Raw genomic sequence first — 14,614 nt, forward strand, 5'->3', positions numbered from 1 at the left:
CCCATCTAATTCCGCATTCTCTGATCGTTTCTGTGTTAAACGAGGGCCAACAACACTGACACATTTGGTTTTTAAAGACACATATAATAGTTGTTTGTTTTAATTAAGCCACTGTTAACATCCTTTTTGTTCACATTGAACGTATTAGCATGTGTCTCGAAGTCATGAGACGCTATCTTGCTATTGGCCTCTCGGCAGGTAACTATCTTGATTATTCGTTTGGCTCTTTGGGTCGATAGTGTTGCACTTCCTGTATCTCCGAACTTCAGTTTACTGAACCCGTGAAGACTGTTTGGCGGCTTCTCCTCTATCATCATCAGTAAGTATTAAACCTTCAATCACCATCACCACTTTTCTACTGGATATTAATAAATCATTTTGGATAATTGTCGCTGAACCGGCGTGCTAGTACCAACCATAGACTGTATATATAAAGGTATCAACAGCAGCATGTTGGCTAATTAGCCAGAAGTGCAGAATGTCCTGTTTATTGTGACTGATTACAAGGTTGTTTGTAGTTAAGGAGCCGTCCTAATTGCTCTAAAAAATATGATATCTCATTCACAGATGATGAGAATCCAAGCTAATGACACAGTTCATTTTGTGAAGTGGTTAGGTGGTTCCATTCATTGCCACTTTCTGCTTGACTTTGCTCGCCTCGTCCACTCCTTTGATACACAATGATTTGCCTTATTAGATAAAGTGGCTCCTAGTTAAATTAGGCTTTGTCTTTCTTTGTGGATAAGATATGAGAGTTTGCAGTTCTAGCATCATTACTATTACAGTCCCTATACTGCTGATCCAACTCAGCCAACAGTGTTGTATACGTCTCCCCTCTAGACTTTAATTATATGGTAAACAGTGTGAAACTTCCTCAAGCTCTTTTAGATATGTTTCCATGCTTTCTCATTTATCTGGGACTGATGCTAGTCGACTCTACACTATGTTCTTTGTTATAAATAATTGCCTGAATCTGGCTGTGGTATTGTTTATTTTAAACATTCAACTGTATAGTCTCTTCTGTGTGTATTATATGCATGTGGTGTGCCTCAGGGTTCTTTATTGGGTCCTATTTTATTTGCTTGTAGGTCATATTATTCACAAATGTAAAGGTATCTCATATCACTGTTTTGTTGATAATGTGAAGCTTTGAATGCCTAGGGGAAAGAAACTCAATAGTCTGTCTGCAATGTCCAAAAAACTTCACACAGCTAAATGCACAGTCAATTAGGGATATGTATTACGATATACAATATAATGTTATTTGATCAGACTTTGTACCACAATCAACACTGGACTTACTACCTATTCACTTACCACTTTCTATTTATTATTCACAGAAGAGGGAGATTTTGATGTTTTAAGGCAATTTGCAAGAGGTGCTAAAGATGCATACCTGTAAATGTTTTTTTTAGTATGTGTCCACTAACAACTGTCTGCTCTGTCGATCAGCAATGTCTGCAAGTCCTGCTGTGTTGATGCGGCTCGTGGCTCGTGCCTTCACTGTTGCTGAAAAGGCCGGTGCCATTGTAAGGAAAGTCCTTCACAGCGGAGAACTTGGCATTGTGGAAAAGGTGGGACCAAAAACCGCAGAAAATTTTAAAATGCATGTCCCCGTGAAAACCTTTTTTTAAATACTGACCTGTTGTGGAGATTCTGAGCCAGTTATAATACAGGTAGTATATTATAGTTGTATCCTTTTCTGATGTCCCCATGCATAGACTGGAGCCAATGATCTGCAGACACTGGCCGACCGACTGGCACAGCAAAGCATTTGTGCATCACTGTCCAGAAGTTTCCCCAAAATCACCATCATTGGAGAAGAGGTGAGTAAATTAGACTCTTTGTTGAATGTGTTGGTCAAATTAGCACCATGGACACCCCCACCAACAAGATTATTTCATAGAAGAAGAGTGAAAGCCTGAGTTCTTGTGTATCACTTGCTGATTAGGACCTTCCACCTGAGGAGATAAAGGAAGATCTCATTGAGAGCGGCCACTCGGAGGAAATCCTTCAGAAGACATGCCCAGCAGAATATAGAGATCTGAAAGAGGAGGAGGTAAGGGTCATCAGATTAAGAAAAAACATAAATATTCCAGTTATCATAATTGGATTTCAGACAATGCATTAATGTACGTTTTTCTTCTGCATAACAGCTAGTTGTGTGGGTCGATCCTCTCGATGGCACAAAGGAATATACTGAAGGTAGGCTCTTCAAATATGCTTTTTTAAATAATCTGCCTCCACACATGTGCTTTTGTGTTCTGTTCTGGGGGCGGAGACATTACTGTCAAGTTCTGCTTACTGAAACTCCTTGAACAAATACCTTTTAAGTATTCAATTCGAAATGAAGGCAAAGCATAACCTCTTTTTTTAAAGTAATTACTCTTACCTTGAAAGCAGTGGTGGAAAGTAACTTAGTATATTTACTCAAGTACTGTAGGTTTTGTTACATTTGAAGTGGGTGGCAGCAACATAAACACCATTGTGATATAGTTGCGATATGGGCTGCTTTCTGGCTTTTGGCTCTTGGAGCTTCACTATCACTTTTCTTTGGCTTCTTTATGTATTCTTGCTTCTTCTCTCTCTTTCTCTGCTGACTCCAGCGTCAAAGAGTCTCCATCACCAAACTGAGGCCCAGATACCAAACAAAGTGTTGGACACCTCTCACAGCACAGCTCTCTGTATGGAAACTGATTAAACCGTTAACCCTGTCGGTGTATAATGGAGGCGTGTGGTGCAGTGGGTTGTGCGTTGGTGTTCGGATCAGGGGGTCACAGGGTCACAGGTTCAAACCCCACTGCAGTCAGCATGTCGTTGTGTCCCTGGGCAAGACACTTCACCCCAAATTGCTCCTGTGGGGATTGCCCACAGTATTGAGTATGTAAGTCGCTTTGGATAAAAGCGTCTAACAAGTGACATGTCATGTCATGTAATAATGTTAATTACTCTGCAGTAAAACTGATCGATTCAAATGGCTTTCAGGACTAAAGCTGAGAAAGAAATGGAGAAATAAAACTAAAGTTATCAGATAAATGTGCAGGATAATATGAAAATAAATTAATATGCACAGACATTAAAAGATAAATAAAAAATATATATGTATTTGTCTAATAATGCTTATTTTTGTATGAACTAATTTTAACATTGCTTTTTTTGTTAACATTTATTTCGTTTTTTCAATTTATTTCCCTCTTTATTTTTATATTTAAAAATGAGATGGCAACCCTAAATGTTGTCCCTTATCTGTCACCTACCAATTTATGTATTTTCAATTAAATCTGCAAATTTGTTTCCACATTTCCACAATTATACCCTTATTATTTTCTGTCTTAATTTCTTTCTTTCTTCATTATAATACCAGCTTCAATCCCCCATATGTATCTGACATCCTGCTGTTTTCTGATTGAAGGTCTGCTGGATAATGTGACGGTGCTCATTGGTATTGCATACAAAGGCAGAGCGATTGCAGGTGTCATCAACCAGCCTTTCTACAACTACCAGGTACAGAGCGAGCTAAATTAAACAAGATAAGTCCCAACAGCTCTCCTTCCCTTAATCCAAATGTTTTTCCTCGTCAGCTCGGAGCAGGAGCACCTTTAGGAAGAACCATGTGGGGAATGCCGGGATTGGGCGCTTTCGGATTTCAGCTGCAGGAAGTTCCCGGTGACAGACGCATCGTTACCACGACACGTTCCCATAGCAACAAGCAAGTGACGGACTGTGTGGACGCCATGGAGCCTCACGAGGTTATAAGAGTGGGCGGTGCTGGGAACAAGGTGAGGACGATTTAGAGGCAAAACTGTGAGGTTATCACTTGTGAACTAGGATTTTACAGTTCTGTTTAGGCACGACTTGTACATTAATTACTTTGACGTTTTCAATGAAAAACATCTCTACGTCTTTGGTTTATGTCATAAAAAGTGTTGTTTTTATGACATAAATCGGATCAGCAAGGCTTCTTCCTCTAAATCTCTCTTAAAAAGGAACTTTTTCACATTTGCTTTTTTCTTAAATCAGTTATTCTTACTTTTATTACTGTTCATACATTGCTTTGAAATATGTCTATCAATTCTACTTTTATTTATTGACATGTACCTTTTTATTTGTTGTCTTAATATTCCGGTTATAAATCTTGATGGTTTTAAATACGATTTTAGTCAATAAAAAAAAAACCGTAATGATCATTAATATGCTGTCAAACGTCAGACTAACACAAAGCAAAGTTTTGTTAATGATTGATTTTTTTTTTATCCAGAGTTAATGAAACATTCATTGTGTTATTTGCCTTCTTATCGACCAAGAACTTGCTGTACCGAATTGACCTTTGTCCTGTGCCTGCAAATGTTTAAATGCTTACCGCTTGATGATTACGTTTTGAGTTCAACCCCAAACCTATTTGGGAGTCAGCCAAAGTGGTCAGAGAACCTGGAGTCTTATGACATATTCAAAATAGCCTTTTCTGATGTGTATAGAGTGTGTATTTATCACATCATCTCTCTGCAGATAATCCAGCTTGTTGAAGGAAAGGCTTCTGCGTATGTCTTCGCCAGTCCCGGCTGCAAGAAGTGGGACACCTGCGCTCCAGAAGCTCTACTGCACGCTGTGGGAGGTATGACCAATTTCCTGAAATCTGTTTACACCAAACTAGCATTATATTTTGTAGCTATGCAGGTTCAAATGTAAGCTTTTTACAAAATGCATAGTTTACTAGTGCTTGAAATGTGTCTGAAATGTTTTTATTTCTAAAGCTTTCCTTTATCTTGTGCAGGGAAACTGACTGACATGCATGGCAATGCATACTGCTACAATGCTAACGTAAAGCACATGAATTCTGCTGGCGTTCTTGCTACACTACGCAACCACGAGTACTACGTCAGCAGAGTGCCGCAGTCCGTGCTGCAGGCCCTGAAGTCAGATTAAGTTCTGTCTTCATCAGAAGTCACACTAATGAACCTCTGTCATGGTTTAAAGCACTTACACATCTAACCACAAGTGCAGGAACCCTCTGTATTTAAATGAGTTAAACGTCCTAAAATCAGAACAAATGATATGATTTGAAAGTCACATTAATCCACCATGTTTTTGTGTCATACATTATTAAATTAACCAGAAACAGGCTCAAGAGCACTTCCATTTATTTCACTCGTTTCAAACAAACTTTACAAAGCTCAGAACGTCTTTACACACTGTTTCCAACTTGAAGACCAAGAGATTAACAAGGCAAAAGGCAAAGATTTAATAAATAAAAATACATCGGTTAAATGCTTATTAAGGAGTTAAAAATGATTAACTTCAATCAATAACCACGTGGGAACACTGTGATATAACTAGCCAACAACAAACAAAATGCCATCGTCCTGCCTTGATGATTTTGACCTCTTTACAATGTCATGCGATGACTGGAAGCGCAACAATGTTCAGAGAGAGAGGTCGAGATCTACTGCTGTGATGATGAATATACTCAGAACTATCTTTGAATCCCGTACTGTCGGTTTCTGCCGTGGTCTTCATATCCGTCTCTATTTTTCTACACACCTACTGTACAAACCAGACTGAAGGACACAAACTCAAAGTGCTTACCGTTTGTTTCCCACATTAAATTGACATCTGAACTTAAAACAAAACTTGAACACTATTGCATTTCTGTGTTTCCCCTTTTGTTAATACCAAGTGGTGTTAGGGATAGCAAACCGTTTCAGAGCTTGGAAATGCTGATCTAATGTAGAGCAGCTGTACAGGAATGCTAGTTAAGATACAGCATTTAGCAGCTGTGTCCTTTTCTAAAGTTCAAATAGGCTTTAATGGCCTGTGCACGTGTTCATGTTTGCATATGACAAGATGTCTTGCAATATTTCTTGCACTTGCACCATCAACATATTGACTGATATCTCTTTGGGGAAAACATTCTGAAGTCGAAGGGAAAGTCATTCCAATGTCTAATTTGCTGTTCTTAAAGAATAATGTGACATTTTGGGGAATGTGGTTACTGGCTTTCTTGCTGAGACTTAATAAGAAGATGGGTACTTTATTTCCGTTCAATAAATATGAAGCTTCAACCAGCAGCTTGCTAGCTTAGCTTAGCTTAGCTTAGCATAGCATAGCATAAGAACTGTAAACAGGTAGTCAAGCTCTGTCTAAACGTTACAAAATAAACCTACTAGAACTTCTGAAGCTCACTGATTCATATGTTATATCTTGTTAGTTTACCCCAAACAAAAAAAGTGTTACTGATAAAGAAAGTGTGTTAATTAAATATTAACACCTGTTTACAGTTTGTGTGCTAAGCTTAGTCAGCTGCTGGTTTGAGATTAATATTAGACAGTCGTGTTGACCTTATCTAACGTTTTGCAAGAAAGCATTTTCCTAAAACGTCAAACTATTCTTTTAAGCTGTGTACTAGTTAAGCTTATATAGGAGTGGGCACTGGCAGTAATTCAGTAATTATATGAAAAGTAGACAAATCAAGGTGAGACACGAAAAACAATTGGCCTCGTTTTTACATTTTACATCGGCTAGGTCAAAGTATCCGTCTCAATCTCACAAGCGTGCATGCATTCACAAAATCACTATGGAAATTGTTAATGTGACGGCAGAGAAACATATTTCTTAACATCCTGCCCATTCCACAAGGTTTAAATATTGCTGAATGGGGTGAGTAGCAGAAGTGAGTGATACATCAAAAAGAAATGGAAAGAAATACCACTCACATGTTCATAAAAATACCCACAGAACAAGCAAAAAACACTCCTGGAGTTTTTGTTTACACATGAACAAGCTGACTGAGAGAAGGCTGGAGTGTTTGAGGCAGCCTGCGGGACGAGGGGTCAGAGACCAGCCGGGGGGGGAGGGGCCAGCCGCTCACCTCTTTTTAGGTGCCTGAGCGGTGCGAGGGGGGGTGACAGGGCGTCCTGTATTCACCCCTCCATACTGGTACTTTGCTTTTTTTTCTGACGGCTTCAGGATCTGAAAGAAAGGAAGATTAAATTCATTAAAAAAAAGGCATGGTTTGTTCTCTGTGCTCTTTAAAAAGGCACCAGACTGCTTTGACAAAACAATAACCAGGCAGAAGACGGGGTTGGCTGATCTACCAATGCCTCTATCAGTCTGTTTATGTTTGTCATTGTTCGACTTAGGTCAACCCAAACTAACCCTTTAGTCATTTAGTCACTAAATAACAAAGGAAAACTAACTGATAGAGGCAGCGCTGGACCAGCAAACCCTGTTTGGGAAGTTTTAGTTCCCTGTCTTGAGGCAAGATCAGTGAGTTAAAAATATTCAAATTAGTGAATTCTCATTGCTTAGCTTCCGTGCTGGTTCTTCTGTCTGTTTCTACCTATTGTAAGTCATGCACTGACTATAGATAATTGCCTTATAAAACCCAACTTAAACAATCCAAATGATCCCTTTAAAGCATATCAGGATTCATGTTGCGGTACAAGAGTTTTTTGTTACCTGAAAGGAGCACATGAGGGACTCGTCCACACTCATCATGCCGCCTGCGTTGTCAAACTCCCCGCAGTAGTTTGGGGCGGAGAACAGCGTCACCAGCTGTCGCTTGGCAAAGAACTCGTAGCCGTCTTCAACAACCTGTAAGGCAGCAGAATCAGTCAGGTTTTCAGCAACATAATGCTTTGGTTCTACCTTTGCAGGTGTGAATGTGTTATATTTGCTAATACCAAACCCAGCGATTATATAACTCAATGCAGAGACTTAAATAAGATAAGATAAGATGGACCTTTATTAATCCCCGTAAATACATATTTTCTTAAATACTCAAAAAGATGTGTGTTTATTACGAGGTATTTCATTGACTGGTCATACTTTTTTTAACACATGTGTCTCTTAACAGAAAATGACCATCACTTTAGAGATAGAAGCATTTAAAAAAACGTTACATATATTTATACAAGTGAGCTGCTACATTAGATCAGTGTGTTTTATGAATATGTTAATCTGAACAAATAATCAACACTATTTTTTTGTTTTTTTCTATGCAGGCTGTAATGTATTTACACTGCACAGTCATGAAATTATTTTAAAAAATAAGGTTATTTCACTTTATAAAAGTTGAATTCTCCATGGTGTTATTTTTTATTGTAGCTGTGTAGCGTTACCTGATGTGCTCTGCAGATGAGGTCCAGGTCGTGACGGTTGAGAAACTTGCTGACCACATCGGCCCCGAAGGTGAAGGACACTCCCCGGTCGTTCTCTCCCCAGCCCTGGACGTCTTTGTCTGGGTCGGACCACAGCAGGTCACACAGCAAGCCTGGAGCAAACAGTAAAGACAAGCAGTGATCACTGATGGAAGTGTATTAACACTACTACTACACAAAGGGGTTATGGTTATGGAAAAACATTTTTTAGCACTCATTATGAGCAGTTAAAGAACTTTGAGCAATCTAACCAGTATATAACAGTATTGAGAAACACCCAGTGAAAGATGCAATCAGCTGATTAAGATTTTGTCTCGCTTTAGTTCAGACGTAAATACAACCGACCTGTGTCTGGGACATCAGTGGGTCTCATGATGCGTCGAATTTGTTCCATGGACTGTAGATCAGGTGAGAGCCCTGAGGAGGAAAAGAAGATTGTAATAAAATCGACACGCACTACAGAAAATCCTACAAAATGTTTTATTTGTACTAAAGCAAAATGGTCTGGGTTGAGTTGCAGGTAGTGATGTCAGAACGTATTATTTAAATAAAACTGTATTCTCAATAGCATCATCATTAATATTGCATCATAATTAAGATGTGTAGATACTTCTGGTGTATTTTAAGTAACTATAATAGTAGTATAGAAAAAAATGTTGTATACTCTAATTTAAGTATTATAAAATTGGTAAAACTTAAAAATATGACTCCCCTCATTAAATACCGAATGCTTATAAATAGCGCCATCATCTTTTTAAAACTTGTGTAGACTCTAAATGAATTTACACAGAGACACGTGTATTATCCTCATTATTCAGTGGCTGCTACTCTACAGAAGTGCATCACAAACCTCCATGGCAGCAGAAGATCTTCTCATCAATGATCGCAGCAATGGGCAGACAATTAAAACAGTCTGTGAAGGTCTTCCAGAGCTTTATGTTGAACCTGCGCTTGCCTGAGAACAAAAACATACAGACAAATCAGAAAATGAGCAAGTGAAAAGAAAACTCTTCAACTTACTGGATTTCTAAATTCAGATTTGCTTTTATGTTTTTACAATAGGCCAACTCACAATAAGGACAGTGATCAATATGCATATATAGCAAGGGCAGTGTGTTTTCCAACTTACACTCATCATAGAATCCGTAAATGCGATTGATGGAAGCACACTCGTGGTTCCCCCTGAGCAAGAAGAAGTTTTCTGGGTATTTGATCTTGTAGGCGAGCAGCAAGCAGATGGTCTCCAGCGACTGCTTCCCTCTGTCCACGTAATCCCCCAGAAACAGATAGTTGGCCTCTGGAGGGAAGCCTCCATACTCGAATAGCCTCAGCAAGTCTGTGTATTGTCCATGGATATCACCTGGAAGGATATGTTCAGTTCATTATCCAATACATTAACAATAACGCAAATAACATCACAATCCAGAGTTTCCGTAAAATATGCTAAAGACCGGCAAATCTAAATCTCTCCGGTCAAAATGTCCGGTCAACATTTTTTTCCCTTAGCACAATACCGCATCAGTTGCGCCACTTATGTGACAGACAAGAATAGTATGTGACAGACAAAAGAGTATGTGACAGACAAGAATAGTCAATTCTAATGTCTAACACTTAATGTGGAGAAAGAGATGTCCTGTATGGGTTGATTGTGCGTTGATCTGTTGGTAATGCCTCCGGGTTCCAGTGGGCATGTAAACAAATGCATAATACTGCGCTATACTTTGCGGCCTCGCACGGTTGCATAGCGACGCTTATTGTTTAGGTGTCTTGATAAGCAGGTATATCACTAGCTAGAACTAGCTAAATCTGATCGATATGGACATAAACACGAGTGAAGTCTAATCTGACGGGAGAGAGATCAGCTGCTGCTGACGAGTCGACACGCAGCTCTGCATGAACACCTGCAGCGGTGAGCTGAGCAAAACACACTTCAGGTTAGAAAATCACACGTAGCTATTTTAATTACCTCTCAAACTACCTAAACTAGTTATAGATATGTTTAGTTTTACTGTCGGGTCACTCATTACTGGATCCGCGAGCTGCATGATACTGACGGGCTGTCAGGAAAGGGAGAGAGCGCTCCGTTTATTATTCCCGTGTTATTATAAGTTACTGTACACTTTTGAATAATGTAGTTAATCTACTATAATTAGTTTGTTTAATATCGAATCATATCAATTTGTTTTAAAGCTCAATATATAACAAAGACCACCTTTGACCGGCACTTTTCTCATTTTGTCCGGAAGATTTCAACTTTAACGGACATGTTGACCGGCAAAAAAAAGTTCTAACGGAAACTCTGTCACAATCTACTTTTTGGGGGGGATTTTGAATCTAAATTAACATCGTGAAATTCCAAAACAGATTATATAACGTTTTAAATAAACCTTTAGCTACATTTGCACAAGGTCCTGACATTTTCAGCAACTGAGCGGTTAACTGCGGCACTTTGACAGCACAATCTGGTAGTTACATATTAGTATTTTATGTGACATCGCTTGTCAGCAACCATTCATGACATAAGAGGCAATTTGGCCGTTTGTGCTCCGATTAATTTTTCCAGTCATAATTTTGTTTTCATGAATACTCATCTTCTGACATCTACTCACTGGTTTAGGAAAAGACAACTACATATTTTTTTGTTTTCTTTTCAATAAAAGCTTTTGTGGAACTGATTTTCATGAATGCCAATCACGGTCACGGTAATTTTAAAAAGCAAGAGACATTTTTTTTTTTTTTAATGAAACAAAATTTGGTGTGGTGGTAGGAAGTAGAATAAGCAGCCAATGCACCTACCTTAAAGAAGTCAAACTAGGGCAAACACTTCAAACATTGTGTGCGATTTGATTACAACAAGGCCTCACAAACCATGTTTTGTCATTAACACTATGCGTTTTCTCTGCACCTTGCACTGGAGTATATATGTAAACAAAAAATGGTGGCTGTTGACAGTTGCAGTTCTCACCACAGATTTTCAAAGGAGCCTCCAACTCTAGCAGGATCGGCTGACTGAGGAAAATCTCTCTGGACTTGATGCAGAGCCCCCGCACCTCAGCCTCTGACATCTGCACCACCTTCCCTGGACGACATCCTCGCACTGCAAGGCAAAATAACCCAGAGGTCAACACAGGATGATCCTTTAAGATGGGTGAGTAAGTATTAGATACCAGACATTAGGGGAAATTAAGCATGAATCTTAGAGTCAAAGCATGTTTCAATCATGTGCTTTTCTTTAGGCAATGGGGTTAGCTGCAAGCCCTTTTGTGTAATGTTGTATCCCAGTGTGCCATTAAAGAGAGCTGACCATTGCATTTGCTTTGCTACTGGCCAGACATGACATTTACTCCAGTCAACACAGGTTGTTATGAGCTGGCAAATACAGGAATGAACAGCTTGTTGGCTCAGCTGGAAGTGAGTATGTTAAGGCAGTGTGGTCCAAGCAGGATAAAAAGTGTAAAGGGCTTCATGTAAAAAGAATAAACAACAGACTTGTTTGTTAATGTTAGCGTAGGCTAAAAGTGCACATTGATGTCTTAACCCTTAGATGCACGAGTGGCTGGACCCGACACTCTTCCATAAGTGGGTCAAAAAGGACCCGTATTAGAATAATATGTGTTTTTATGCCATTTTTGTCATTTTGGCTAAGAAAAATCACTTGTATTATATTTAGTATTATATTTTGGTTCACACTAGAAATATTTTATATTTAATCTTTCACTATTTATAAATTTTAGACATTTTTTTTACATTTTGAAAAAATCGTTTTGAACATATTGATGCAAAGATCTCCGCTATTCTGAGACCCTCACAGTATTCCAGTCCCTTTTCAAAACTCATCTCTTCTCCTCTTGTCTACTCATAGCCCACCCCCCATCAATCCATGCCGGTTGATCAAGTTTGATAGTCCTATACCCCCCACCCTAACCTTCCCTTATATTGTAAGCGATTTTGAGTCCTTGAAAAGCCCTATAAAAATATAATGTATTATTATTATTATTATTATTATTATTATTATACTGACAGGTATCAGATCTTGCTGTTTAAAATAATCTTCCTGAGAGGTGTCACTTGTGATGTAGTCTGTGTGGTCCACAGTGAATGTATTCCTGACAGCAACAGGTGATAAGAATCAAAGGTTCCCATAGCTTGGGGTAGTAATACAAAAACTACAATTTCTTAAAATGTATAAAATTTCAATTTAAAATTTGAATGGCATGATATCCAAAACATGTTTTTTGAGGAATAGCTGGAATATGAAATGATAAAAAAAAATGTAATTACAAAGATACTTCAAGAAAACCACCTCACCGGGTCAAAAAAGACCCACTTATGCATCTAAGGGTTAAGTATCCAGCAATGCAGTACCCTCAAGGAAGACCTTAAGCATTTGAAAAGAGAATGAAGTCATTCATATTATATTTTGTGTGTTTGTGATGTATTTTGTTGTTGTTTTTGGCATTTATATTGATTGCATGTGTGAGTAAGTGTATGCATAGACAGATAACTGTATGATATTTTTATTTTTTTCAAACTGCAGGATCATGTATATACACACACTTCCATCTCTGGTTATAATTAGCTTATTAATTAATCTTAAAAATGTAATTAGGGCTTGTGATTTCCTACGTAAGTGGGGGCGTGTCCAGGGTGTTAGCCGATTTGCTACTAGTTACCTTCCTTGCTAACAAGAACAGATAATAATAATTCCACGATTCTTTCTCGTTCCATTCGAATCCATCGTAAACAATAACACACGAAGGTTCTGTTACACTGCTAACGTTACCTCATTCGGCTAGCTTAGCTGTTAGCTACAGGGTTGACTTATATCAACAAACACAGTTAGCTAGCTCTGTCTTGATGTGTTTTTCTACACCTTTCTCGCTTTTTACAAACATTTCCACGACTAACGTTGATAACTAACATCCGACATTAGCGAACATGTAGCTAGAAGGAGCTATGACTTCATAATAACGTGCTTTAACCACGTCTACATAACTCCTGAAGCAATAGTTAGCTTACGGGTTGACAACAAGCATAGCTAACAACGCAATATGCGAAAATGGCTTTGTTTTATGAAGTTGCTAGTTAAAAACTGAAACGCACAACAACAGTCTTTTTTTTAAATTGATTTAGACCACATCAAAACAAGTGATCGCACTGCCACCCTACCTTCCAGTAGTCGAGAGATGAGGCTGTCAACGTTTAGCTCGCTTTCCGCCATGTTTCTGATACACTCAGGCAACGGCTACAGTTAGCCCTGCACACGGACTTGTAGGCTCAAAGGAGATTCAGCCTTCCCATTATACACCCATGGTTCCCATGCATGCACACACTTGCCATTTTATAGTTTAGTACACAAACACACCAACATACACACAAACACACACTCAGACACACACATATTGGTCTTAAGTAACTAAGTAGATACTCAAGTACTGTACTTAAGGACAATTTTGAGGGACTTGTACTTTGCTACTTTGTACTTCTAATCCAAAACAGTTCAGAGGTAAATCGTGTACTTTTACTCCACTACATTTATTTAATACCTTTAGTTACTTGCAGATGTTAATGATGTGTGAAATATAATCAACACATAAATAAGACTTAAGTAACACCTGGAGTAAATCCACAAGCTGACCTGCAGTATTTAAAGTAATTAAAACTAGCTGCACCTTTACCAGCTTTGATAACACTTTAATGCATCAATAATTAAAACCAAAACATATAATATATATATAATTCTGAATTCAATCTGCATAATTAGGTATTTTACTTTTGGTACTTTAAGTATATTGATGGTAATACTTTTGTACTTTTACTTGAGTACTACCTCTACCTAGGGGCCATGTCTTTCCTATGCCGCTCGCTGAAGAGGGTGTAGGATGGCAGTCAGGAGGTATAGCTGCCTTATATACTGTGCGGCCTGCGCGCGCATTCAGGTAGGCTCGCCCTGATTGGCCGGTTACGGTTATGCAAATGTCAGTGTGTGAATTGATGAAGAGTAGTACCCATAGAGTCCAGTAGAGGGCTCCGCCTGTGCTTATAGAACTAGGGTTACAATACGTAACCCACCATTTAATGACTCTGGAAGTTAAACATTGCCTTAATTTTTATCTAGTTTATTGTATCAGTATAAAACAGTTAAAGGTGGGGTAGGTAAGTTTGAGAAACCAGCTCGAGATACACTTTTTGTTATATTCCATGGAATGCTCTTAACATCCTGATAGCAATGAATATCTTAAGTGCTTTGACAAAAAATCCATAAAAAAATTCTAGCGCACTCGAGCTGGTTTCTCCAAAATTACCTACCCCACCCTTAACATCCTTATTTACCTTGGTAAATTAACAGGAAAATTGTTGTCGTAAATTAATTCACACATACAACATTTAAGTGGCCAAACGTACCAATAAGATTAGCATTCATAAGGCAACAAGGAACAAGTTGAACTCGTTTATGG

At 38.6% G+C, this 14,614-nt stretch overlaps 2 protein-coding genes across 2 annotated transcripts; one reads left to right on the forward strand and one right to left on the reverse strand.

Moving 5' to 3' along the window:
- The first annotated feature begins 201 nt into the window (after positions 1-201).
- Positions 202-5,120, forward strand: bpnt1 (bisphosphate nucleotidase 1). The gene is made up of 9 exons (XM_034135530.1): positions 202-319; positions 1,453-1,574; positions 1,722-1,826; positions 1,952-2,059; positions 2,157-2,205; positions 3,413-3,504; positions 3,582-3,779; positions 4,507-4,612; positions 4,772-5,120. Exons 2-9 carry the CDS (start codon positions 1,455-1,457, stop codon positions 4,921-4,923), a joined length of 930 nt encoding a protein of 309 aa, XP_033991421.1. The 5' UTR covers positions 202-319; positions 1,453-1,454; the 3' UTR covers positions 4,924-5,120.
- Position 5,121: 1 nt separating this feature from the next.
- LOC117486932 (serine/threonine-protein phosphatase PP1-beta catalytic subunit-like) lies at positions 5,122-13,450 on the reverse strand. Its single transcript, XM_034135528.1, has 8 exons — positions 13,326-13,450; positions 11,122-11,253; positions 9,286-9,516; positions 9,007-9,111; positions 8,502-8,573; positions 8,118-8,269; positions 7,456-7,590; positions 5,122-6,966 (listed from the first exon to the last, which is right to left on the reverse strand). The coding sequence occupies exons 1-8, from the start codon at positions 13,375-13,377 to the stop codon at positions 6,862-6,864; spliced, it is 984 nt and encodes a 327-aa protein (XP_033991419.1). The 5' UTR covers positions 13,378-13,450; the 3' UTR covers positions 5,122-6,861.
- Positions 13,451-14,614: the final 1,164 nt, after the last annotated feature.

Source organism: Trematomus bernacchii, unplaced genomic scaffold (genome assembly GCF_902827165.1).
Source record: "Trematomus bernacchii unplaced genomic scaffold, fTreBer1.1, whole genome shotgun sequence".
Taxonomy (NCBI): Eukaryota; Metazoa; Chordata; class Actinopteri; order Perciformes; family Nototheniidae; genus Trematomus; species Trematomus bernacchii.